Source organism: Ctenopharyngodon idella, chromosome 20 (assembly GCF_019924925.1).
Source record: "Ctenopharyngodon idella isolate HZGC_01 chromosome 20, HZGC01, whole genome shotgun sequence".
NCBI classification, from domain to species: domain Eukaryota; kingdom Metazoa; phylum Chordata; class Actinopteri; order Cypriniformes; family Xenocyprididae; genus Ctenopharyngodon; species Ctenopharyngodon idella.
The window spans coordinates 23135058-23160921 of record NC_067239.1 but is presented as its reverse complement, the minus strand read 5'-3'; the positions used below and the strand labels follow the sequence as shown (position 1 = coordinate 23160921).

The following is a 25864-nucleotide window of genomic DNA, read 5'->3' as shown; positions in this document are numbered from 1 at the left end:
CAGTGAACAAATATGAGTACAGCCAGATGAGTACAGTTTAATCAGTTTCATATCAATATGACATAAATGTAATATGATTGTTTAATATATTTGTTTTGTTTTTTATTTTCCATGTTAAAATCACTAATCCGTTTAAATACAGGTCATATTTGAGAATATAGAGAATGCAATATGATAAACAATAAAACAAGACATTTCAACCATTAGCTCACTAAGTTAACGTGAATAAAGATTAAAGGGGTAGTTCAGTCAAAAATGAAAATTCTGTCATCATTTACTCACCCTCATGTTGTTCCAAACCTGTATGAATTTCTTTCTTCTGCTAGAAGAAACAGTTAACAGTAGCCATTAACTTAGCATGGAAAAAAATACTATGGAAGTCAATGGCTACCATCAACTCTGTCTTAAGCAGAAGAAAGAAATCCATACAAGTTTGGATCAACTTGAGGCTGAGTAAATGATAACAGAATTTCATTTTTGGGTGAACTATCCCTTTAATCATTCTGAGCAGACAGGGACATCTAGTGGGCAACAACAAATGTAAGGTACTCAGGGAAGACAAAAATAATAATCATATAAAAAACAATAATATGAATGCATTGTGCTTTGTCTGTCAGCATAAAATTAAGACATTATTATCCTTATGACATAATTAAAAACATAATAAATTAACTTTGTATTAATAACTTTGCCATTCATGTTGCTATCACAACATCATCCAGTAGATGTCTCAAGCTCCATTTGATTCTTCATATATTGGTCTCCTTCATGGCTGTCCTTCAAAAAGAGACACAGCTGGAACAGAACGATGCCATTGGTATAAATTATACCATTTTCTCTAACAAATTTTTATTACACTTTTTAAGTGTTATTAATAATTAATTATAATGATTTAAATATTTTTTAAAAATATTTTACATCCTTGGTCTGATTAACTTAAACATAAAAGGACAATATATTATTTAAGACTGGTATTGAAAGTACATATAGGCTTACTTGGTGTGCTTCTATGGGATCTCTGTGATGCACAGAGCCCTTCCTTACTCATTCTGGGCACTGGAGGCCTTACAGGACCAGGACGTATCCCTGCATTCCACTGGGAGGTCTGGGAAAGTCTCTTTATGGAGTCCTTCTTAGTTGGATGTGCTTGTAAATTGTGTGCTGCCCATTGCGGCCTGCTATGGTTTTGCTTTCCTGTTGCACTGAGATCCAAGGATAAAAACATCTGGGAAAATATGCAAATAAAAGCCTTGATTTTTTTCTTATATTTCTAATAAAATACCCAGCAAATGTTATGGCATATAATATAAGGCATATAATATAATGTCTGTTTTCTTTCCCCAGCAACACAGTGCCTTCTTTTGCCTCTGTGCAGCACATTTCCATGATACTCCACATAAAGTCTGTTCAGTATGCATGATGCCTCATGGTTATAGTCTCTAGAGAATTATTTGCATGCCGCTGCTGCTGATTTCAGTGTGAATCAACAGCACAGTCACATGACAATTATATTGGCTTACCAAAGATTTAGCCTTGCGCAGCTTGTATGTTGAGTGAGATGGTGCTTTTGTTGTTTTTTCTTGTCTTGTTGTATTGGAAGAAGCACTTTTTCCCTTTATGAGCCTGTAGCAATAAAGATCGCTTAGCATTTTCTGCTGTAACTGTAATTTTTTTCAACATGCAGACAGCACATTTACAGATCATAAAATCCCTATTATGATAAAGTTAAAATTTCAGCATCATTACTCCAGTCTTCAGTGTCACATGATCCTTCAGAAATCACTCTAATATGCTGATTTGATGCTCAAGAAACATTTCTTATTATCACTAATGTTCAAAACAGTTGTTTCCACAAAAATATTAAGCAGCACAACTGTATTAATAATGGAAATGTTTCTGGAGCATAAATTATTTTCAAGTTTCTGTAACAATGTAAAAGTCTTTACTGTCATTTTTGATCAATTTAATGCATTTTTGTATGTCTTAAAAAAATCTTTCTGACCCCAAACTTTTGAAAGGTAGTGTATCTATGTGTGTGTAAAACAAAATAGGTTTACTCACGTTATTCTTGCATGCTCAACTGGGTCAAGGTTATCTAAGTAGTTAAAGCGTATTATGTCGGTGGGATGCCTGTCTGAGTCTCTCCACGGAGGAAGACCTTTGGCTGATTTCACCAAGCCATTACCATCTTTACTTTTCCCATGCAGACTCGAGAAGTCAGACTTAAACTCCCTGTGGCCGGTCACAGGATGTGACCCCACGATCTCACTGCCAATTACTTTCACCTCAGGGATAATAAAGTCTTCCTTCACAGGCATCTGGAATATGCGAGAGAAAACAAAAATTACATTAATTCCAGCATTTCTCAATGGATTTTTCTCTTTCTCCACATTATCTTACCTTGGGCCTGCTAATATGAAGCTCCTGCACTGTCTCTATGTAATGCCTCTTCCATACACCTTGTTCAAATGGTGTTGGAGCAAAGCTTATGCACCAGCCTAGTTTCAGACATTTAGGCATCCACAGTTGGTCAAGCTCCACCAGGTTTTTCCAATGCCAGCTCACCTGCAAATGAAAATATTACAGTGATTAGAAAATTCGCTAATGTCAAGCATACAATACAGTTCAAAAGTTTAGGATCAGTAAGATTTTTTTTTTTTAAGAATTTAATAATTTCATTAAGCACGGATGCACTAAATTGATCTGAAGTGACAGCAAAGATATATATATATGTTACAAAGAAATCTATTTCAAGTAAATGCTGTAAATGCAAGTAAAATTTCCTCAAAAAATATGCAACACAACCATTTTCAACACTGATAATAATATGCATATTAGAATGATTTCTGATAGATTTTGTGACGCTGAAGATTGGAGTAATGCCTGTTGACAATTTAGCTTTGCCATCACATGAATAAATTATATTTTAAAAATATATTAAAAAAGAAAACAGATATTTTAAATTGTAATAATAATATTTCAACTGTGGTATATATAGACGCAGCAAGTATAAAATACAGTTGACTGTACATGTATAAAAGTTTTTTTCATTGCGTTAAAACATTCATACAATGGCAATAATACATACCTGAGCACATCTACAGAGGCTTCGAGGGTCTAAGAATGAAAATATATAGAGGGATATGACCCTGGGAAGGACTCTAGTGAAGTCAAGGGCTTCCTCTGGTACCCAGCTGCTCAGAGTCTGTCTGAGATGTTTCAGCTGGTTCACAGAACATCTGGAGAAAAAATCTTGTAGCACCTGTTTCCGCTGGCTGTCTGTCCACTTCTCAAACTGGGGCAAAAAGGAAGAGGGACTGAGCATATATCAAAAACAAGAAAGTGTAAACATTGGATTTTTTTTTACAGTAAGTGCATGCCTTACCCACTTTCCAAGCAGATTTCTTCTCTCTTCAAAAACCTGTAAAAAATGTTTACAGAATACCTTTGATATCAAAATATTTGATATGATATGCAACTATGCTATAACTAATTATCAATGCTACTGTAGCTAAAAATTGAATCTGTATTTCTAATGGCAAGCAGAAGATCATATACATTTTTGACTGTTGCACGTACATTAGCATTGGAGAGCTGATGATTTAGAGGTGTCCAGGAGCTCAGTTTGGTCTGCATTTTTGTTCTGGGGGCTTGGGGCATCTTTCACTGAAGTTCAGACCTTTGAGACGTAGCTCCATCCAATCATACCTGTGTAAACCTCAGTCATATTAGGCAGCACAACATCAAGGCCGCTTTATCAGAATTACACTCCCATGTTAAGGTAAACAAATGTGCTGTGATTTTCACACTAGCAACAATAAAATAGCCTAGAAGTATAGTACATCATAGTATAAAGGCAAAGAAATCAAACCTACCATTTGCAGCAATGTCAACCCAAAATACTCATGTTAGCTATTATAACGAAACCATTAAAGGTTTACTGATTCGATATTGATGGTTTTGCGCTTCCTGCTCGGTACAGTTTACCAGTCTCCATAGCAATCTCACTCTCTCTCACTCTGTCCCGCCTCTTTCCAAACACTGGAAATGTCCGATTCGTAAACGGATCGTTGTCGTCGGATCTTTTAAATGAATCAGTTGAAATGGTTCACAAAACCGATACTGGTTTCACAGACAGGGCTTAGACTAAGCCAGAATTAGGCTTTAGTTCAATTAGGGCACTTAAGTAGCTTTTATGAACGTGCCCTAGAAAAAAAAAACATTACTGGTGTGCATCTTGAGACAAAACAATGGCAGTGACATATTTTAAGAAATGTCAGGGCAAGTTACTTTCAGTTAAAACAGCTCAAATATGCATTTTAGTCTAGGACTAGCTTAAGCCTTGTCTGTGAAACCGTTAGTTTAAGTAGCTTTTATAAACATGCCTTAGAAAAAAACTTTACCGGTGTGAATCTTGAGACAAAACAATGGCACGGACATATTTAAGATATCAATGAAAGTTGCTTTCAGTTAACAGCTCAAACATAATTTTAGTCTGGGACCTGACTTAAAGGGATAGTTCACACAAAAATGAAAATTCTGGTAACATTTACTCACCCTCAAGTTGTTCCAAACCTGTATGAATTTCTTTCTTCTGCTGAACACAAAAGATGATATTTTGAAGAATGTCTGTAACCAAGCAGTTGATGGGCTCCTTTGACTTAAATAGTGTTTTTTTTCCCATCTATGTTAGTCAATGGGGTCCATCATACTCTTTAAAATATCTTTATTTTAAAAAGCTTTATCAACACGATATGTGTTTATGAGTTGATTTTAATAAACAGCACTTATTGAAACATGCAAACACTGAACTAATTTCAATATTGTTTAATGTACATGCAAATTAAATGAATTTGTTTTATTAGCAGAATCGTGACTGCAACAAACTTTTTGAAATGATACAATAAACATCCTTATTAATCGAAAAACGTAGGTATAAAACCATATAAAACAAAATGCCGCGACCACGCGATGACGTAATTGCATAATGACGTAAAAGAATTAATGACTCGTTTAGAACCGATTCTTCGAAATGAACTGCCCGAAAGAACCGAATCGCGAAAATGAATCGGACTTCCCATCGCTAAAACACACGCCCATCATTCCGGGCAACCACAAATCAGCAGCGCCAACTTCATTTCATTATAGTGCGGAGACGCTCACCGCTCCCAACAGCCCCAGGCCATTGCAACGAAGATATCCGTGGATAAACCAAAATCATTCTCTTTTTGCCAACTGAATGTGTTTTTTCATGCTCAAATCAAGTGACGTAAGTTCTAATATGCTTTTATATTGAGTGAGAACAATATTCGTCGCGCGTCATCGTCAAATGCGCGCGCCCGTACAAATCCTCAAAAACCTGCAGAAAGACACTCAGGGCTCGTATTGTTAGAGAAGCGGAGTGGGGTCCCACACGTGAATGGTTTCAACTCGAGAGGTAAGAAGGACTTTTTTTTATCATAATCAAAATTAATTAGGCACAGGAACATGTTTTAGTAAAAAAAATAAGAATAATACACCTCAGGTTACACCAGGCACCTATTTTGAAGGGAGTTTCATTACAGCGAAGCTGCTACACGCCTCCCGATAGATAGGGTCTCATCTGTTAATAAAGGAAAGGGCTATCTGTTGTTCGCCTTTATTTTGATTTTTGATGAAAAAGCGACAGCATTAATGTTGAATGTTAAAAACAAATAAAAAAGGAATGAAATAAAATTCATATATAATCATTTTAGCATAGGTCATTTGTGATAGTAAAATCCTGCTTCTGCATGTTGCCTGTAGCCTATATAGAAAAGGGATTTTTTTTTTTTTTTTTTTAGGTGTAAGGTGTTTTTGCAATGAGTTAAATGCGTTGAATTAAAAAGGAATTAAATAATTATTTGAGAGATGTCAGGCACAAACCAGCATCAAGAACATAATTAAAATAATTCAGCACCATAATTTTTGTGTGTGTAAACCGATGTTCCTACGAACATCAATTTTTGTGCTCTATTGTTGACAATCTTCATGTTCAACAATCTTAAAACTACATCAACAATAGTTTAACTGTTTTATAGTTATTGAATTACAGTTAATAAACAATCAATATTTAAGTTTTATCATAAACTGATTGTTTTGATTGATTGTTATTTATGGCTGCATTTAGAGTTGAAATAAATCATGGAATTTAATTCAGTTCTGAACAGGTTAATACTGAGTTCTGTGTTCCATTCTATTGTTCCTGATGTTATAATGTTCTATTTTCATTTACACTGACTGAACACATTGAAGTTTCTCTTAGGTAATACACTTATAAAGCATCTTTTATTTGCTGCCACTATAATATGGCAGTGCTTTTGATCATGCATTGTTTACTTTGAAATCATTTCCCACGCCTTGAGAGATCTCCAGAAGATTTTTCATGTTTGAATAAAGTGTCACCCCATTCATGAATAATTAATGTTAGCCTGTTCATTTCAGATTTGACATTTGGTGCTCTTCCTCACACAGATGAAAATTTACATCTCATAAATGCGTGGCAACCCCAGTCATACCCCACACCGGATAATGGACATGAATTGAAAAATTCTGGATCTGTCACAGCAAAAATGGAGAAGCATATCCGTGCAATTTCAGTCTCGTGTCAACCAACAGATAATTAATGAAGGAATGGCGAAGCTCAGATTTTCTTGATATAACCACCCTTTGCAAGTCACAGCACATACGGACATGCCATGGATCTCCTTTGGGTTCTATACTCCATGCTGACTGTATGTATGGCCATCAATTTGGAAGCTACTGGGAGCCATAGCATGTTTACCTGTGAGCCTATCACATTAAGGATGTGCCAGGGTCTCTCCTACAATACCACCTTCATGCCCAACCTTCTAAATCACTATGACCAGCAGACCGCTGCTCTCGCCATGGAGGTAAACCACATGACACAGGCTGACTGTTTAAATGATGTGATCAAATTGCAGTACATTAATCTTCACTCTCAGAAAAAGGGTACAAAAGCTGTAACAGGGGCAGTTTTGTACCTTATTTACCCTTAAATTGTACATATTAGTACCTAAATGGTACATAACAGTAATTTTGAAAGAATACCGCCCCAGTGACATCTTTTGTACCTTTTTTTTCTGAGAGTGTAGGACTAGTTCTAATCATCATGCTCTAATAACTACGTGACCTCAACAGCAGTCATATAGATGTGGGTTGTGCATATATACATGTATGCATTCATATATAATTCTTTCCTGAATAGCGAGGAAAATAGTAAGAGCAAAGAAATTATTTGAAACTTTTTGAGTTATGAAAATATGCAGGGCAACCCTTTGCCATGAATCACTTTAATATGCAGTTTGTTTGTATTTTTCCTGCGAGAAACAATGAATGTTTAAGTGCATTGCTTCGAAACGTATGTACGAAGAGCATCAAAGATTTGTCATTTTCGATTTGACCCAGTTCTTTCTTGTGCCCTGCAGATAATTCAGATCACATTACAGAAACGTTTAAAGGGAAATTAATCTTTAATCTGTCATACGGGGCAGTTTGCCATGTTGTTATTTCTTAAGTATCGTGCTGTTTTAAACAATTTTTTCTAGTCCTCTTTCGCATGTGGCTGTGACGAAGTAAGCATCTTTTAAGTATTTATATAACAAGGTTGCTTTACAACGGCTTGCTAGTATAAGCCACAGTGGTTGATGTTATGAGCAGTTAATGGTGCTTGGACGCGTTGTTTATTTTGATTGCTCTATAATCTTTGTATCTGCAGCCGTAACGCCTGGATTGATTCAAGGCGATGGTTAATCCTCTTTACCGGGCCGCAGTATTCAGCTGAGCCCAACTGAGAACAGCTGCATTAGCTTGTTACAGTGGCCAGTGTATCTGTTGAACACACACAGCGCTGTAAATGTTATCTAAAACCTGCTGTCGTCAGTCACAAGGTTTTAACTTATTCACCCCGGTCCTGCCTCAGTATAACAGAGGGATGGGACAGAAAATTAAAAAGAAGAAAGATAGGGAAAAATGAATGGATGGAGTTGAGCCGAGGCAACCCATCTGCTCATCATCGTACATTTGCGTGGAAATGTGGAGTTACATAACCTTTTGCTCTGTAACCAGTGCAAACACACACAGAAAGTGATGATACTTTTTAAACCCACTATTGCACAAAGGATTATATTCAGATGCATTTGAATGATAATCACAATTCACATGCAACACTGTGTATAATACATTTTCCAAGCATTATGTACAAAAAGCCAAAATTGTTTAATATTTATTTTTATAATTTATATTTTATATATTTGAAAATTTTAAGATAAGAATATTTAAGAAAATATTTTATTAATTTGAATTGCAAGAATGAAAGGATTTTGTTCTTTAAATTGACATAAAATAACTTAAAGGGATAGTTCACCCAAAAATTATTGCATAATATACTCACCCTCAAGCCATCCTAGGTGTATATGACTTTCTTTTTCCAGCCAAACACAATCGGAGTTATATTAATAAATATTATGGATCTTCCAAGCTTTATTATGGCAGTGAATAGTAACCAATATTTTGAAGCCCAAAAAAGCACATCAATCCATCATAAAAGTAATCCATACATCTCTAGGGAGTTAATAAAGGCCTTCTGAAGCAAAGCGAAGCGATGCGTTTTTGTAAGGAAAAAACATCCATATTTATAACTTTATACACTATAATGAAAAAAGAAAACATTAACTCACCCTCAAGTTGTTCCAAACCTGTATGAATTTCTTTCTTCTGTTGAACACAAAAGAAGATATTTTGAAGAATGTTGGTAACCAAACAGTTGATGAACCCCATTGACTTCCATAGTATGGAAAAAATACTATGGAAGTCAATGGGGTCCATCAACCGTTTGATTACCAACATTTTTCAAAATATCTTCTTTTGTGTTCAACAGAACAAAGAAATTCATACAGGTTTGGAACAACTTGAGGGTGAGTAAATGATGACAGAATTTTCATTTTTGGTTGAACTATTCCTTTAAGTTTGCTGAATAACCAGGATTTGGTTGATGAAAAGCTTTTACTATTTTTACAAGCAACTGACATCAATGACTAGAAGGTGATAATGGCTAATTAACTAATCTTGAGGAGAAGGAAACCAGGCTAAATCTTTCATTTCATCAGCTGCCAACCAATTATTTCTTTCTGGCTTCATGAGGAGCAGATTAATCGTTCTTGCTTTCAGATTCAAAACCATTGTAGGACAGTGGCAACATCTTGCTCTGAACTCTGGGTAACCTCATTTGTGAAGTGGGACAGTTGCCTACAGGGATGGTTTCTGGGATTGTTGTGGTTGTGTCCAGTAATAGGAAGGTTCAGGGAGGATTTGAACTGAAAGAGAATGCAAAGAGAATGCTGGATAAAACTAATAATATTCAGCATTTCAGGTGCACTGATTGATGTAGTTTGACATCTAGTTAATTTAAACTTCCTCCCCCATTTGTCAGACATGCAAAGATACATGACCTTGTCCTTGTGTTATTTTTACCATGGCATGATCATTAAGGGCATCCTGCAGTTGTAATGCAATCTGGCAACTCAGACCCAAATTATATCAGCTATACATTGCTTGGGAATTCATTATTTTTTTTAGATATTTTAAGAGGTGCTTTAAAGTTATCTGACATCCATAGACTTCTATTGAAAAGGGGCCACACACAAACATCACTCACATTTTCTTCAGAAATCTACTAGTGACAGAATTGTCAGGGTTCTTGAAAAAACATGCTTTTAATATGTAAAATTATATTATTTTGCATATGTTAAAGGGTTCAACAGGATTGTTTATGCTATAAATGAGGAAAATAAATGTTAGCCTGCATATTTATTAATGCAGAAGCATTAGGACAATCTTTATTGGAATGGCAGGGTTGACCATTATTTCCCATCCATATCTTGGTCTTTGTCCCTTCCTCTTTTTCTCTGTCTGTTTCTCTCCACTCCCTCCTCTCTTCTTTTCATCCCTCCCCCCACGCAAGGTACTGCGGTTGCCGGGGAAACGGATCCCAATTGTATTGCAACAAAAGAGCAGGCTTTCTCTCTCAGGAGGTGGTCGTCACTCGCACTCTGACCTCTCCCCATTACACCCCTCCCTCAAACCGGCCGTTTATGCATCGCTGGTTGCCATGGTAGTGCTGTTGAATTCTGTTAAGTGAACACTGACTTAAATAGTGACCGGTAGAAAAGGGAAAACTATTCAGAAGGGAATATGAGAATTTATATAAAATTAGAATAATAATTATTGGTAATGTGATATTAAGAATATATCTTAATCTCACTATGAGGATGCAACCTAAACTTCCTTATCAATGAGCAAGTGGGGGTTCACAGAGAAAGGCATATGTACTCTGGATTTATGGGTAGAGGGAGGAACAAATGTATTTACTTGTGAATGGACACATTTAAAAGGTCAGGTTAGGTAACTTCTAGATTTCTTCTGTTTGTCTTCTTGTTTTTCCATTTTCTTTTTGCCCCTCAGATAGATAAGAATAAAACAGTGAAATATACAATATATCAGCCAGTATTTTTATTTATTTATTTTTTTTGTTGTATTTATTGTGCATCATTGATGATTTAAATGTACATTTCTACCTTTTTTTGCCATCACCACTTAATGTTTTACTTATTTTTTTAAATGTTTTGTTTTTATAATATTATTGCAGTACCTTAATTCATGTTTAGGATTTAAAATGATTGATTTTGTTGTTAGTATGTTTCCTTTTATTTATTTTATTCATTTTTAAAATATAAAAATAGAGCTGCACGATTCTGGATAAATTCAGAATCACGATTTAACAGATCACAATTCTATACAGACAACTAAACAAAATAACATGTAATTTACTACAGGTTCTGACAAAATGTTAATTGCTGCAGTCTGTTTAAAATGTTTAATTAATCTGAATTATGTAAAAAACAAACAATTTGAATGAATGATTCAATGACTCCCTCGTAAACACTTCACTTGTTTCATTACTGGATGAATCAGCGCGTTTGAACGAATTTCTTGAATGAATGACTCAGTGACAAATAAATTTTTTAAGTCACTTGTCGCCACCTACTGGTGTAAGGATGTAATCGATACAATTGTTATTTGAAGCATCAAGTTACTTTCAAAATGTGATGCTCTATTTTGATTAGCTTCCGTAGATATCATTGTTTATATCCAAACTTTTATCCCAGTACTTCTGTGATAATATGAATATTTGTAACACAGAAATAATGATACTGTGTGGTTGAAAAGAATGTTTGTGAAGTCGGTTCATGACAACGGCTTTCTCTTGGTCAGCGCAGATTTGAATTTTCTAAAAGTTTTAAAAGACACAGGCGAATTGTTGTCATTTAGGAATGTTTGAATCGAGATCGCAATCTTTTAACGATTTATCATACAGCTCTATAAAATAGTATAAAATTTAGATTTTAATATTGCCCATTCATCACAATAACATAAAAATAATAAAAGTTGCTGCATACCTAGTTGTTACAAAAGTGTGTCTTGGGGTGCTAAAATAATTTAGGTCTTAAAAAGTTCCTTTCAGAAGTAGAGAAAGCTATTTGAATTGAATTGAGGAGGGTATACATTAAATACATTTGAATCGAGGGTATAAATGAGTTCTTCATTAGTGGCAAACAGTAAAAACACACAGCAGCTACAAACATGCAGCAGCTGCACTGAAAGTGAACTCAGTGTTTCCGACAATATTGATGCCCCATATATGTAAGACCCACAGATCCAGCCATTTTACAAAACACCTAAACCAAGTAAACTCTCTGTATTTGCTTCTGGGGATGATGGTTTCAAATTTCTGATTTCATCTCCCATAGAGCTTATATAGCATGTCAGCTGAATGAACCATCATATATAATGCTTTAAGTCACATGCTCTCTGCCCAAACAAGAAGCAACAATCATTGTGCTTCTTTTGCCTTCTGCGTGTTTGCCATCTCTGCATGTTTTGAATATCCCTAAATAACTTTCCGCAAGGCCCTTAAGAAACACAAAGGCACTGGAATGGACATTGATGAATAGAAATTGTATGTTTGCCCTTAGGACAGCAGTGGGCACACATTTGAGTTCATCAGATCATACCATTGCATGTAATGTGGAGTGACAGCAATGATGAGATAATGTTTTTCACCAGATCAGCAAATAATGGCACTTGCTTTATTTTTATCTTGCCTAAAAGCTAGAGTATGTCCACTCAATTGAGCTCAGAATGGTGTAAGACATGTCATAAAACCTTTTGTAGCGACTTACAGCCGCAGATGCCAGTAATGGTACATCAACAAGCGTGAAGTTCACATTTTCTCAGTAATGGAACAATAAAAGTCAATCACATTAAGGTTTGATGTAATTTTATATAGCTTTACTTATTGCCCACAAAATATTTAAATGATCTTTATACACAAGTTCATTTGACCAGCACATTTTTGGAAGCTACATGATGAAAACATGCATTTTTTTTTTTTCACAGGTCTGATTCTCGTGTCATGTTGGTGGCACATCTCAATGGTATATGCTGCGTTAAATATGGATTAGGTGCATGGAAATGATTGCTGGATTTAGATGCTTTGTGTTAAAATGGGCAAGCATAATATCCATCCTAATCCCTTTTTACAGACATTTTGGGTGGTAGCCTAGTGTGCTGGCAGTGGCTGAATGCTCTCATTATGGATATGTATTATACATCCAGTATATCATAAATGTGTTGGACTGTTGCAATAACTTGAAGGCTGGATGGATTTGTTTGCAATAGTGAATAGTGGTAACACTGTTGTTAGTGCATTTGATCATCTCAGTGGATTTAGCCTGAAAGCTTGGGTGATTTTCTCCATATTAAGTGAAAAATTGGTGGTTTAGAAACATAATGTAAGTCATTATGCCATGTAATTTGCATTTTATAGCATTTTTAACCAGAAATATTTAAATAATAATTATGTAAATAATTAAATAAATCATTTTTATTTATTTATTTATTTTACAACCAAACACTAGGAGTTGTATTTTTTTATATTATAATTATGTAATTTATTAAAGCATTTCAATAGCCAACCCCTAGAAGCAATATTATTATTTTTATAGTAATTGGGTAAATTATTAGCATTTTTAAAAACCAAACACTAGGAGTTATATGATTATAGCATTTTTAATAGCCAACCCCTAAGAGTTATTATTATTTTTTCATAGTAATTAATTGCTATTGTTTTGTTTGTTTTTACATTTTATATGCATCTTTTTGTATAGAAATTATTTATTTTTTCTTACCATTAGTAATTGCAGAAAAAGCTTAAAAAATCAAATGTATATCACTGTAAATGTAAAGCCTGTTCATGTTGGCTGTGAATGATTGTAAGTTTCGGTCCTTTTTTTTCTAACACAAGGGGTGTCAGAACCCCCACCCTACCATCACAAAAGCCCTTACTCTGCAGGGGTGGAGGCGTTTTTGTCTATCTGTCTGGTCTTGGGTGGAGTCTTTCTCCTTCTCCCCCCTGGGATTTGCATATTTATGTCCGGCCCCAAAGCTGGTACTACTCCCAGAATGCCTCATGGTGCAAGTGGGCCTCAGCAATAAACAGCATGTCTCCCCGCCCCAAACAAAGGCCTCCTCAGAGAGATAAGGGAGGTACATTACTGTGCTAGAACTACAGATCAAATTTTATTCTCATTTAACATGAGGGTGACCAAGTGACTGTGATTAAAAAAAAAAAAAAAAAAAAAAAAAAATCGGTGTGGGTCATAGATGTGGCCTGGTGGATATTGTGCCTCTGTTGAGCGGTTAAGATTCTCCAAATGATTTCAAGATGACTGAAAATGGTTTTCAGAGTTATAGTAATTAGGTTTGTTTTATGCAGTTATTAGATGGTTTAATTAATATGCCAGATGGAGGCCAATAAAATACCAGCATGTATTGTTTTTAGCATTAAGACTACAGTTAAGACTAATTATCAAGACAAACATTACTGCAACCTCCAGGCTTGGCTTTCATTTGGAATTGTATTGGGACATCTGGCCACCCTATTTAACACAAAATATAAAAGGATAAAAAGCAATAGTATTTATCATGAAAGCATGAAACCCAAAATTAGAGCAATAGCATCTATGTGTTGGTGTACTCCTAAAAAAAATGAAAGCATTCACTGTTAGCACATTTTAAAATTTACAGTCTTTCTAATCAGGGAAAATGGAAAAATACTGATGACTCATGTTGAATCTGTAATTTAATTTAGTTCATATCTATAATTAGTAGTTTTGCTTATATATTTATTTATTAATAAATATTTAAAATTAAATGAAAAATGATTTATTATTATTGTTGTTAACATTCTATATTTTTCTTGTCTGTCCATACAGCCCTTTCATCCTATGGTGAACTTGGAGTGCTCTACTGAAATACGCCCTTTCCTGTGTGCCCTTTACACACCCGTGTGCACAGAGTACGGCCGTGTGACCCTGCCATGTCGGCACCTGTGCCAGCGTGCCAAGAGCGATTGCTACAAGCTCATGGACATGTTTGGGGTCAGCTGGCCAGATGAGATGGAGTGTAGCAGGTACGGGATCACTTTTATGAAGTTCTGCAGCAAGACATTTTTATGATATGATATCATATCCTGAAATGACACTCTTGTCTCTTAGGTTTCCAGAATGTGATGAGTCTTACCCCCGAGCGATAGACCTGCTCCCAAGCAGTGACGGCACGGAGGAATCTCCCTCATCGGTTCAGCGGGACTATGGCTTCTGGTGCCCACGAGAGCTGAAGATCGAGCCTGACTTGGGCTACTCATTCATGGGTGTCCGCGACTGCTCACCTCCCTGCCCAAACATGTACTTCCGCAAAGATGAGCTCATCTTCGCACGCTATTTTATCGGCGTCATTTCCATTGTCTGCCTGTCGGCGACGCTCTTCACCTTCCTGACCTTTCTCATTGACGTCGGGCGCTTCCGCTACCCTGAACGGCCCATCATCTTCTACGCGGTCTGCTACATGATGGTGTCCCTGGTCTTCTTTCTGGGCTTCCTGCTGGAGGAGCGCGTGTCGTGCAACGCAGCGAGCCCGGGTCGTTTCCGCGCCGCCACCGTCACCCAGGGCTCCCACAACAAGGCCTGTACGCTGCTCTTTATGACACTCTACTTCTTCACCATGGCAGGAAGTGTTTGGTGGGTCATTCTCACCATCACCTGGTTCCTGGCGGCTGTTCCCAAATGGGGAAGTGAGGCTATTGAGAAGAAGGCCTTGCTGTTCCATGCGGTGGCCTGGGGCGTCCCGGGGGCCCTCACCATCACCCTCATGGCCATGAACAAAATCGAGGGTGACAGCATGAGCGGCGTGTGTTTTGTGGGGCTCTACGACCTCATGGCCTTGCGCTGGTTCCTCTTGGTGCCTCTCGCACTGGATGTGGTCGTAGGTGTGGTGCTGCTGTTAGCCGGTATCGCGGCGCTAAATAGGGTCCGAATGGAAATTCCCTTAGAGAAGGAGAACCAAGACAAACTGGTGAAGTTCATGATCCGAATCGGCGTGTTTTCCGTCCTGTATCTGGTGCCACTGCTGACAGTCATTGGATGCTATTTGTATGAGCAGAGCCACAGATCAGTGTGGGAGACCACCTGGGTACAGGAGCGCTGCAGAGAGTACCACATCCCCTGCCCCTTTAAGGTAAGAGTCACTTGTTATGAAATACTTGCATTACCGTATTTGATGCTCATCAAGGCTGCATTTATTTGATCAAAAATACAGTAAAAACAGTAATATTGTGAAACATTATTACAATTTAAAAGAACTTTTTTCTATTTTAATATATTTTAAAATTAAATACTGAATTTTCAATATCATTCAGTCTTCAGTCAGTGTCACATGATCCTTCAGAAATCATTCTAATATGCTGATTTGGTACTCAAACATTTCTTATTATCAATCTTGAAAACAATTGTGCTGATTGATATTTTTTGTAAAAACTAATGCTTTTTTCAGGATTCTTTGAATAGAATGTTCAAAAGAACAGGATTTATTTGAAATATTAATTTTTTGTAACAAAGTAAAGGCCTTTACTGTCACTTGAATGCATCCTTGCTGAAGAAATTATTAATTTCTTTAAAAAAATATTTGTACTGACCCCAGATTTTTTAACTGTAGTGTATATTCATAGTGTAAGTTAAAAGTCTTAAAAGGTTGAATATGCATTTATTTTGTATATAATTATTTTTATGTAAACTTTGTTCAGAATTACTAGGAAAAAACACAAACATATTAAACATCATTTCAGAACCCCCACCTTCTGCTTCCATTGACCTCAAGTGAATTTGTTCTACAGTTGTGAATAATTGAAGGCCTCTACAGTGTCCTGTCCTGCCAACTCTGTCCTCACTCTATATTAGGAAATGTTTTAGTGTGTAAAATATTGATTATTGTGACTAAGTGTTCACTTTAAAAGTATTGTTATTGACAAAAATATTTATTTTACTGTTGATGTGAGCTTCATCTAAGGCCAGAAATTAATGGAAGTTTGGGGTAAAAATAATTATTGTATATATTGTAACAATTATCTTAAGCTTATACTTACTCAGATTATTCAGATGGAGATTTATTTGGATGTAAATTTAAATTTAAAGGTGCAGTATGTAAATTTTAGCGGCATCTAGAGGTGAGGTTGCGAATTGCAATATAGAGAAGCTACGGTGGCCAACACAGGACAAAAATGTTGTCGTCTCAGACAGCAGAGAGTAGCCAGTCAAGCAAACGTGCTCTATAGAGCAGTTTGTCCATTTAGGGCTACTGTAGAAACATGCTGGCACAAAATGGCGACTTAACATGTAAGGGGACCCTCGGTGTACGTAGATAGAAATGGCTCATTCTAACACCGTGTCCTAACCAAACGCGACGCGATAAGATTCCAGCGACAAACTGTTTGTCTGTCCTCACCAGACGCGACTATGAGACATAATAATTTGATCAAAAATCACAGCCAATCAGAAGAGCACTTGGGCGGGCTCTCTTGGTACTCGCTACGAAATGGATAAGTACATAATCAAATTCATTAATATACACCATTTTAACATTATTAAAAAAACATACTGAAACTATTTTTGTCATAGAATACACTTGTCTGTTCACAATGAGTTGACAGTTCGAACGTTCTTGTTTCCTTTTATTTATTTGTTTTGAAGATCTGAGGTGAATTGTCCATTGTTGCTTTCAGTACGGCTATAAAAGACACACAAAATGATATTCAAACTCACATTAGACGCTTTTAACATTAAATAAAGTACATAAACAGTACCTGAGATTATCATTGCCATACTTTGTGGTGTTGTTCCAGCCGCGACGTCGCAGAAAAATAGAAACCGTTTCTAAAATAGAATCAATCACGTGTTGCCGTCGCGGCTAGTTAGGAAAAACTCTGATTAACATGGAAAAGATACGCATCTGGTTAGGACACGGTGTAAGTTAATAAAAACATAATGGTTCATTATGTAAGGTCTTTATACACCACTGAAAACATAGTTGTGTATATTATATTGCATTTCTGTCAATAGATCCTACTAAAAATGTACACATTGCACTTTTAAAGAAGTATTTGACATAAAAGGATGACACAGTCTGTTCTTATATGTCTAGAAAAAATGCTCTCATAATGTTGAAAAATGCCTATGAAATTCATTTCCAGGGGATAAAAAATAGTTTTTGACACTGGGTTCATCAGACATTTACAGCTGCATATCTCAGTTGATCGTACAGCCACAGCTGCACTGAATATATCTCATATCTAATATGATGCAAACTAACTGAAGCATAACTAAAAACCAAAAGACTGTCATAGAAGTTTCAGCTTAACCTCAGTGAAAATCTCAGTAATGATGTTTGTGTGTGTTTACATGCCTGAGGCAACATGGGATTGTTGGATTGGTTTTAATGAGGCCTTGTTTAATGCTGCTACTTCTATTCTGTTGTGGCGAAGAGAAAAGGACAGTCATGTGTCATGTTATCTCTGTAACAGTACTTCATGAAGGGCTACGAAGTGTAGTGCTATAAATAGCAGATCTCTAGTTGCACTGCAGTATGTGATGTCATCATACAGTGGCCACACAAAGTATTTGGACACACTTAAAATTTATAAATCTCCCTATTATATTGCATTATATAACAAAATACCAAACCAGGCGGCATATTTTAAAGAAAGAAGGCACAAGCCGCTATATATAAGCAAAAAACATTTAAGTTTTCTTTGATTAATCTATAAAAATGTTGTTCAAAACAAAGACAAAAGTATTGTTACATTTAGTCAAAATAGTGAAATGTCTAGATTTAGAATCATTTTTGCAGGTGCCTCTTGATTCGACATTTGTTATGCAGTGAAATTCATTTTTGGGTTTGGCTTATATATAGGTGCTTTCCTATGTTATCAAATTAAATATGAATTAAATATGTAACAGTAATGTATATGGATGTAAAGTCAGGCTAACAGCATCAGAGCAGAAGAAATGCTCCATCCAAAGCACAAAGAGAGAGAGAGTGTGTATTAGATAAAGATGAGGACAGACATTTGTGTTGGCTGCAGCTATGTTTATGCCTTTGGCAGTTGTGCAGTGAGCTGAGATAAAGCACTTCCCATCCACACAATCGCACAACCCAGGGCTAAACTGACATCCAGAAATACACTCACGCACACACTGCATGAGGTTATGAGCAAACGAGATCCGCAAGGGAAGAGTGTTCCTACATGTTCTGATTGCAATTCAAGTTTCACCTGTTCTTATGTTTCATACTAAGGAAATGTGTGAAAATGAATCTACTGCTGCTGACTTCACAGGTGGAACAAACAAGCAGGCCAGATATCGCCTTGTTCCTCATTAAGTACCTGATGATGCTGGTGGTGGGCATCCCGTCAGTGTTTTGGGTCGGCAGTAAAAAGACCTGCTTCGAGTGGGCCAGTTTCTTCAATGGGCAACGCAAAAAAGAGTGAGTCTCATGTAAATTTCTAACATTATTGCTTAGGCCAGGGGTGTCCAAACCACTGTCCTGCAGAGTTTAGCTCCAACTTGCCTCAACACACCTGCCTGATAGTTTCCTGTATTATTAAAAACCTTGATTAGCTGGTTCAGGTATGTTTAATTGAGGTTGGAGCTAAATTCTCCAGGACAGTGACCCTCCAGGAGCAGGATTGGACACCCCAAGCTTAGGCCTTCAGTATAATGCACATATTTTGTGTGGGTTTAATTTCCAAGGAACACAAACTGGTAGTGGTCTAAAAAATTGTTTTAAGTAGAGCTAAATGTAGAGTTAAATGTATTTATTTATTTATTTATTTAGTCCAAAATACACTACCGTTCAAATGTTTGGTCAGAAAGAATTTTTTTTGGAAGAAATTAATACTTTTATTCCAAAGGATGCATTAAATTGATCAAAAGTGACAGTGAAAATTCAAATAAATGCTGAACTTTCTATTCATCAAAGGATCCTGAAAAAATATCATGGTTTCCACAACTGTTTTCAAGATTGAGAATAATAAGAAATCTTTCTTGAGCAGCAAATCAGCATATTAGAATGATTTCTGAAGGATCATGTGACATTGAAGACTGGAGTAATGATGCTGAAAATTCAGCTTTGATCACATGAATAAATGACATTTTAATATATATTAAAATAGAAAACCTATTTTAAATTGTAATAATATTTCACAATATTAATGTTTTTACTGTATTGTTGATCAAATAAATGCAGCCTTGGTATAAGACTTGAATGGCAGTGTATATTATATTATATTATATTATATTATATTATATTATATTATATTATATTATTTAGTAGTTATGGCAAATTTTCTACTATTTTGTCCAAATAAATTAAAAATAAAGCTCTAAAAAAAATTACAATTTGTTTTAAATGCTACAAATAAATGTAGGAATCACAACATTATATTGTACAGTATGAAAAATATCTCTTTTGAGATTTGCAAAAGGTAATCTAAATATCAAACATCCAATAACAGAAATGGTACAGATATATCGTGCATCTGTCATATGCTTAAATGTAAAGCTAATGAAAGACAGATAATAGCCACAGGAAGTAATTCAGTCAGTTGTGTATGCAATACCGATATTTAATGAAGGACAGGAAGTAGCTACAGGAAATAGTTCAGTAAGTGTGTACTGTCTCATAGGGGTTAGTGTTAAGGCTTCCTCTCTACACACCCCTGTCCCTTATATCAGGGCATTAACCTCCTCTCCCTCCCCTTGTCCCACTCCCTCCTCCCTCATTTATTTCCATTCCTTTATGCCCTCCAACTTCCCCCTCTCTCTTCCTTCACTCCTCTGTGACTCCCTCCCCTCTTTGCCATCCTTTTCCCACCTTAGCAGTGCAGTGCACGAGAGCAGGCAGGTGCTGCAGGAGCCCGACTTCACCCAGCTCCTCCTCAGGGACCCCAACACCCCAGTGGTGAGGAAGTCTAGAGGCACCTCAACACAGGGCACCTCCACTCACGCCTCCTCCACGCACCTCGCCATGTTGGACGAGCCCCCCAGCGCCAGCACCAGCCGCGCCAGCAGCGTGCGCAGCAAATCAAGCAGCTTCCACGGCAGCCTGCACCGCTCCCGAGATGGAAGGTGAGGCATCCAAATTCAAATTTACCTCATGAGTAGAAATGTAAAGGACATATTTTGCTCTGATGTTTGTGGATCTGTGAATCTTTTTTTTTTTTTTTTTTTTTAAAGAAGTCTCTTGTGCTCTTCAAGGCTGCATTTATTTGATCAAAAATACAGTAAAAACAGTAATATTGTGAAATATTATTACAGTTTAAAATAACTATCTTCTATTTTAATATATTTTAAAATATAATTTATTCCTGTGATGCAGAGCTGTATTTTCAGCATCATTACTCCAGTCTTCAGTGTCACATGATCCTTTAGAAATCATTTTAATATGCTGATTTGCTTTTCAATTATTGGTGCTAAGTTATTAATAACGGTTCTTATTATTATCAATGTGTTTATGCTGCTTAATATTTTTTTTGGAAACAGTTTTCAACATTGATAATAAATGTTTCTTGAGCAGCAAATTAGCATATTAGAATGATTTCTGAAGGATCATGTGACACTGAAGACTGGAGTAATGATGCTGAAAATTCAGTTTGCCATTACATTTTAAAATATATTAAAGAAAAAAACAGTTATTTTCAGTTATTTTCATTAGTAATATTTTGTTACTTTTTTTTTTTTTTTTGGATCAAATAAATGCAGCCTTGGTCTTCTTTCAAAAACATTAAAAAACTGTGGATGAATCATTCAAAATAAGATCTATACAAATAGATGGAGTGAATTTTCACAGATTTTCTACTTCTACGAAACCAAATTCAGCAAATGTCCCAGGATAATAGTACCCCCATTGTGCACAGCTGGTCGAAACCTACAGCTGCCTTCCAGATCAAAGATCTGAACATCACTGAATCTCATTCTGTTTCCCATCAGATACACAGCTTGCAGTTATCGTGGTGTCGAGGAACGTCTCCCTCACGGGAGCACCCTGCGCCTTAATGATCCGCTCCAGCACTGCGGCGTCAACCGCCTCGACAGCCATTCGCGGCACGGCAGCCTGCAGCGTCTGGAGAGCCAATCGCGGCACAGCAGCATGCGGGACCTCAGCATCACAGCACAGGCCATCCAAAGCAGCCCTGGCAACGGCATTCACCGCGTCGTAGAGGAGGATGCGACCAAGGCGTGAACTTTAATGTGCCAACAAATAGAGTGAAAAGAACATGGACTCTTCTGGCACAAAACTCCTCACAGTGGATCTCACAAATATACGAGAGCATTCAAACTACACAGTGCACTATGTGCGTTCTCTGGGAATTGAACCCACAACCTTGCCGTTGTTAGAGCCTTGCGCTACTAGTTGAGCTACATGAATGAAATGGACTTTACTTTACTTTAAAATAAGATCATGTGGAGGATGCCAAACACTTGAAAATGTGCAAAACTGTGCAAAAATAACATACACTATCGTTAAAAAGTTTGCGGTCAGTATGATTTTCAGAAAGAAATTAATACTTTTATTCAGCACAGATGCATTAAATTGATCAAAAGAGACAGTAAAGATATTTATAATGTTACAAAAGACTTATATTTCAAATGAATGCTGTTCATTTGAACTTTCTATACATTGAAGAATCCTGAAAAGAATAAAATCCAATTTCTTAAGGAACAAATCAACATATTAGCATGATTTCTGAAGTGATATTGAAAAATTCGGCTTTGCCATCTTAAGAATAAATTACATTTTAAAATATATTAAAACAGAAAATTATTTTGAAATGTAATATCTCACAATATTACTTTTTACTGTATTTTTGATCAAATAAAAGCAGCCTTGGTTAGAATTAGAGACTCTTTTCAAAAACATTACGAAAATCTTACAGATCCCAAACTGAACGGTAGTGTATATATGTTCCTTTAGCTTTTCTTAAGTAAAATCTGTGTGGAACCTCTCGTCAAACGGTTCCTACATAAACAGGGTCAAACGTAAGGGCTTTTGATACGTCATCATTCTGTGATGTGTTGAGGCACTTGTTTTATACTCCCATGATTTAAGCTTTCTGATTTGTACCACTACAGATGTGGTTTTGAATGTTTCTTTCCATTGTTTGTTGCACTTTTGACCTTTTTGTAGAACAGAACTAGTGATAGATACTGTCATCCTGCACATTTGGGTCGAATTTAAAAGGACAGTTCACCCAAAAATGAAAATTCTGTCGTCATTTTACTCACCCTTGTGACATTCCAAACTTGTATGATAGTTTTTTTTTCCCTGTGGAAGACAAAAGGAGAAGTTAAAGGGATAGTTCATCCAAAAATGAAAATTCTGTCATCATTTACTCACCATCAAGTTGTTCCATAAATTTATAAATTTCTTTGTTCCGCTGAACACAAAAGAAGATATTTTGAAGAATATGGGTAACCAAACAGTTGATGGACCCCATTGACTTCCATAGTATGGAGAAAATATATATACTATGGAAGTCAATGGGGTCCATCAACTGTTTGGTTACAGACATTCTGCAAAATATCTTCTTTTGTGTTCAGCAGAAGAACGAAATTCATACAGGTTTGTAACAACTTGAGGGTCAGTATTTTCATTTTTGGGTGAACTATCCCTTTAAGCTTCTCTTTTACATACAGTGATAGTAAATATTGACCAAGGGTTGTAAAACTCCAAACGATCCATGTGCATTATATTGCAAGTCTTATATTTGTGGGAGGAAAAAGTAGAATTTAGGAGAAAATTAAAAGGTATGAATTCGATAATCTTTTCCAATGCCAAACTTCATTATTTCCCATGTCCCATAGCTGAGGTTGAGGAAACGATGACAAAATTTTCATTTTTGTGTGAAATATCCCTTAAAGTGTGAAGAGCTGAATTTCAAAAACAACTAAAATGTAAAATATCATTTAACATCAGTCATTTTAGAATAGATACTGTAGGAAATTTTCGATCGGTAATTGGCCTATACTTTACAACCCAGCTCTTCTGTTGAGTTTTAGCACTAATAATAATTAGTCGTCATTTTCGTGTCATTTACCGAAAACTGTGAAAAGCTTCTTTTTTTTTAAAACATGTTTTATGTGCTTTATGTACAAAATAAAACCACTCTCAACACATTCTTATCGATGTGTGTCATTTCCCTCCGTTTATTGAATTACATCAGCGTCAGGTTAATATAATAACGTCTCCATATATGCATAGTGGCCAGTTTATCCAGTCTTTGATTAACCTTCCACCTTAAATACATCTGTGCAAAACAATTCCTCATTGCTTGAAGATTGTGAGAAACAATACAACCATGAAACATATGGAATGGACATTTATGACATGCAAAACTGTACAAATTATTAAAAAGCACATCCTAAGGAAAAAAAAAAAAAGAGATGAGAGTGAGCTCATATAAATGTATGTGTAAGAGGTTACTGAAATGCAGCTTTCCATCCAAATGTCTGTTTTCCTTTGCTGTTACTTACTACTGGAATGATACTGCAAAACTGAGAGCCAATTTATTGTAAAACTTTTAACAAATGAATCCAATTTAGTGAGTTTCCCCATTTGTGGAATGAACAGAGGTGAATCTGGTGCAGAACTCAAGACGTGAGACGGGAGACTCGCTTTCTTGTGCCACTAAATTAAATCAACTGCAAACAGAATAAGGAACAAAGTGAAGCCTGTGTTGCTTATAAGACATGTGATTTCTGAGAAGGTTTAAACATTTCTCTTTTTTCTTTTTTCTTTTTTTTGTTGGATGGAATAAATGTCCTTGGAACTGCGACAAAACAATTTGACAACAACATAATGACAAATACATACTGGTTTTGTGGGAGCAGATTCTTGTAATACAGTTTAATGGTAAAGTTTAACCTTACATTTAATAGCAGTGGTGAATGTTTTAACACTTAACGGGATAAAATTACTGTTATCCATGAAAAGATTTTCTGAAAACTAGTTTTTCCAGGGTAGAAAGTGCCAAACTATGTGGGTGAAGCAAAGTGTGTTGACTATTTCCCATACTGTAACCATGAAACCATCCAGGAACAAAACGAACAGCTTTTGTCCGTCAGCAAATCTTAAATTACATGTTGGACAAGTTTCACAATTTGGATCTAATAGTTCCAGATTGCAGAAATATGATATTTGTATACAACCTTGCTGATATTTGTACAGTTTCGGTCAATGCATGTATTGCCATCTAATAAAGCAGAACTGAAGCTGGTGGACATTACGCAGTTTTTTTAGTTAAAGCACACTTGTATTAAAACAGCTTGGCCTGTTTCTCACAAAAATCTTAAAAGAAATAAAAATACACAAGGCAGTATTCTCTCATAAAACAAAATAAAAGTCTAAAAGAACTGACGCAACTGAAGTTTTTTAAAAATGGTCTTGGCGCGAGTATATTAAAATATTTTTTTAAAAATAAAAGCAGTGAGATTTTTTTCCACATAGTTTCTCTCTTCAATATTTCCTTATTATATATTATACTATACTTTTAACCTATGTACATTACTGTGATGTGTTTTCACAGGTCATGTTGGTTCACGGAAGGTTCGGATTACATGGAGACTGGCGATAATGACGGTAACAGATTCCAAGATGTCATCATGTCAGAAAGCCTCTATAAATTCCTACAAATATAGGACAGGAAGCAACAGATGAGGTCGCATGATATCCGCGGTCTCTCATCCATTTAGCTGAAGTAACAAACGAATCACTGCACACATCACTTTTAAAAGCAAATAAAAAATATACATCATTGCATTTTTTCCAGGTAAATTAGTGGGATTCTATAATGGAATCATCATTCCCGTATGGTCCACAGCCGAAGAGCAGAGTGAGGGACGTGACGGTATTTTCCACCTTGAAATGGCTAAATGATAAATAAATAAAAGTTCACCCCTACCCCGGTCTATGTACAAACACCAGTAACAATTAAATCCAGAACGTAGCCTCCACTTTTTCCTCCAATCAGCTTTGCGGGATCGTTAACATCCATGCGCACATGTGGTTTTTCCTTTGTATGTTCCCCAGTGGTAATCCTTTATGCAAATTAGGTGGGAGGGGCCTGTAGTGCCTGGGTGCGACTGTATGGGAGGGGGGCGGAGCACTGTTACAGGCAGGCTCAGAGTTTGTTGTGATTGGTTCACCGTTGAGTCCATCATGTGTCCCACCCTGTGCGGTCTGTGCTCTCCAGTGAGAGGGACTTTGTTTTGTGCGGGGAGGCGGGGCTTGGCGGGCTGCTGAAGGTGGAGCTGTTGGACGCAGTGGAGTGCCGGGGCGAATCAGAGTCCTGAAAAACAAAAACAAAAAAATATTGTAA

General features: G+C 36.3%; 3 protein-coding genes across 9 annotated transcripts in view; 1 reads left to right on the top strand and 2 right to left on the bottom strand.

The window, feature by feature from the left end:
- Nucleotides 1-23: 23 nt before the first annotated feature.
- On the bottom strand, nt 24-4034 carry fbxo16 (F-box protein 16). The gene is made up of 9 exons (XM_051875213.1): nt 3876-4034; nt 3580-3708; nt 3386-3421; nt 3089-3295; nt 2401-2565; nt 2062-2318; nt 1521-1623; nt 997-1225; nt 24-795 (listed from the first exon to the last, which is right to left on the bottom strand). The coding sequence occupies exons 2-9, from the start codon at nt 3658-3660 to the stop codon at nt 767-769; spliced, it is 1107 nt and encodes a 368-aa protein (XP_051731173.1). The 5' UTR covers nt 3661-3708; nt 3876-4034; the 3' UTR covers nt 24-766.
- A 1077-nt stretch (nt 4035-5111) lies between these two features.
- On the top strand, nt 5112-23663 carry fzd3a (frizzled class receptor 3a). Of its 3 annotated transcripts, none has more exons than XM_051876419.1 (7): nt 5112-5437; nt 6493-6911; nt 14373-14569; nt 14655-15672; nt 18824-18972; nt 20370-20615; nt 21477-23663. In XM_051876419.1, the coding sequence occupies exons 2-7, from the start codon at nt 6717-6719 to the stop codon at nt 21727-21729; spliced, it is 2058 nt and encodes a 685-aa protein (XP_051732379.1). In that variant the 5' UTR covers nt 5112-5437; nt 6493-6716; the 3' UTR covers nt 21730-23663. The 3 variants fall into 3 exon arrangements, with proteins under 3 accessions (XP_051732379.1, XP_051732377.1, XP_051732378.1); XM_051876417.1 differs by having other exon boundaries at nt 5113-5437; nt 20367-20615; XM_051876418.1 differs by having other exon boundaries at nt 5113-5437; nt 6463-6911; nt 20367-20615.
- Nucleotides 23664-25864, bottom strand: part of cdc42bpab (CDC42 binding protein kinase alpha (DMPK-like) b) — a 62802-nt gene continuing 60601 nt past the window's right edge. For all 5 annotated transcript variants that reach the window (XM_051876407.1, XM_051876409.1, XM_051876408.1 and 2 more), the window contains one exon: nt 23664-25834. In XM_051876407.1, coding sequence (XP_051732367.1) covers nt 25703-25834 — 132 coding nt within the window. In that variant the 3' untranslated portion in view covers nt 23664-25702. The remainder of the gene's footprint in view (nt 25835-25864) is intronic.

Excerpts from the sequence above, each read along its gene's own strand:
- fzd3a (XM_051876417.1), top strand. The coding sequence starts at position 6,717 with ATGGATCTCCTTTGGGTTCTATACTCCATGCTGACTGTATGTATGGCC. Across the intron at positions 6,912-14,372 it reads CCGCTGCTCTCGCCATGGAG|CCCTTTCATCCTATGGTGAA; the intron begins GTAAACCACATG and ends CTGTCCATACAG. Across the intron at positions 14,570-14,654 it reads GATGAGATGGAGTGTAGCAG|GTTTCCAGAATGTGATGAGT; the intron begins GTACGGGATCAC and ends CTTGTCTCTTAG.
- fbxo16 (XM_051875213.1), bottom strand. The coding sequence starts at position 3,660 with ATGCCCCAAGCCCCCAGAACAAAAATGCAGACCAAACTGAGCTCCTGG. Across the intron at positions 1,624-2,061 it reads GTTGAGCATGCAAGAATAAC|GCTCATAAAGGGAAAAAGTG; the intron begins GTGAGTAAACCT and ends TTATTGCTACAG. Across the intron at positions 1,226-1,520 it reads TGCGCAAGGCTAAATCTTTG|ATGTTTTTATCCTTGGATCT; the intron begins GTAAGCCAATAT and ends ATATTTTCCCAG.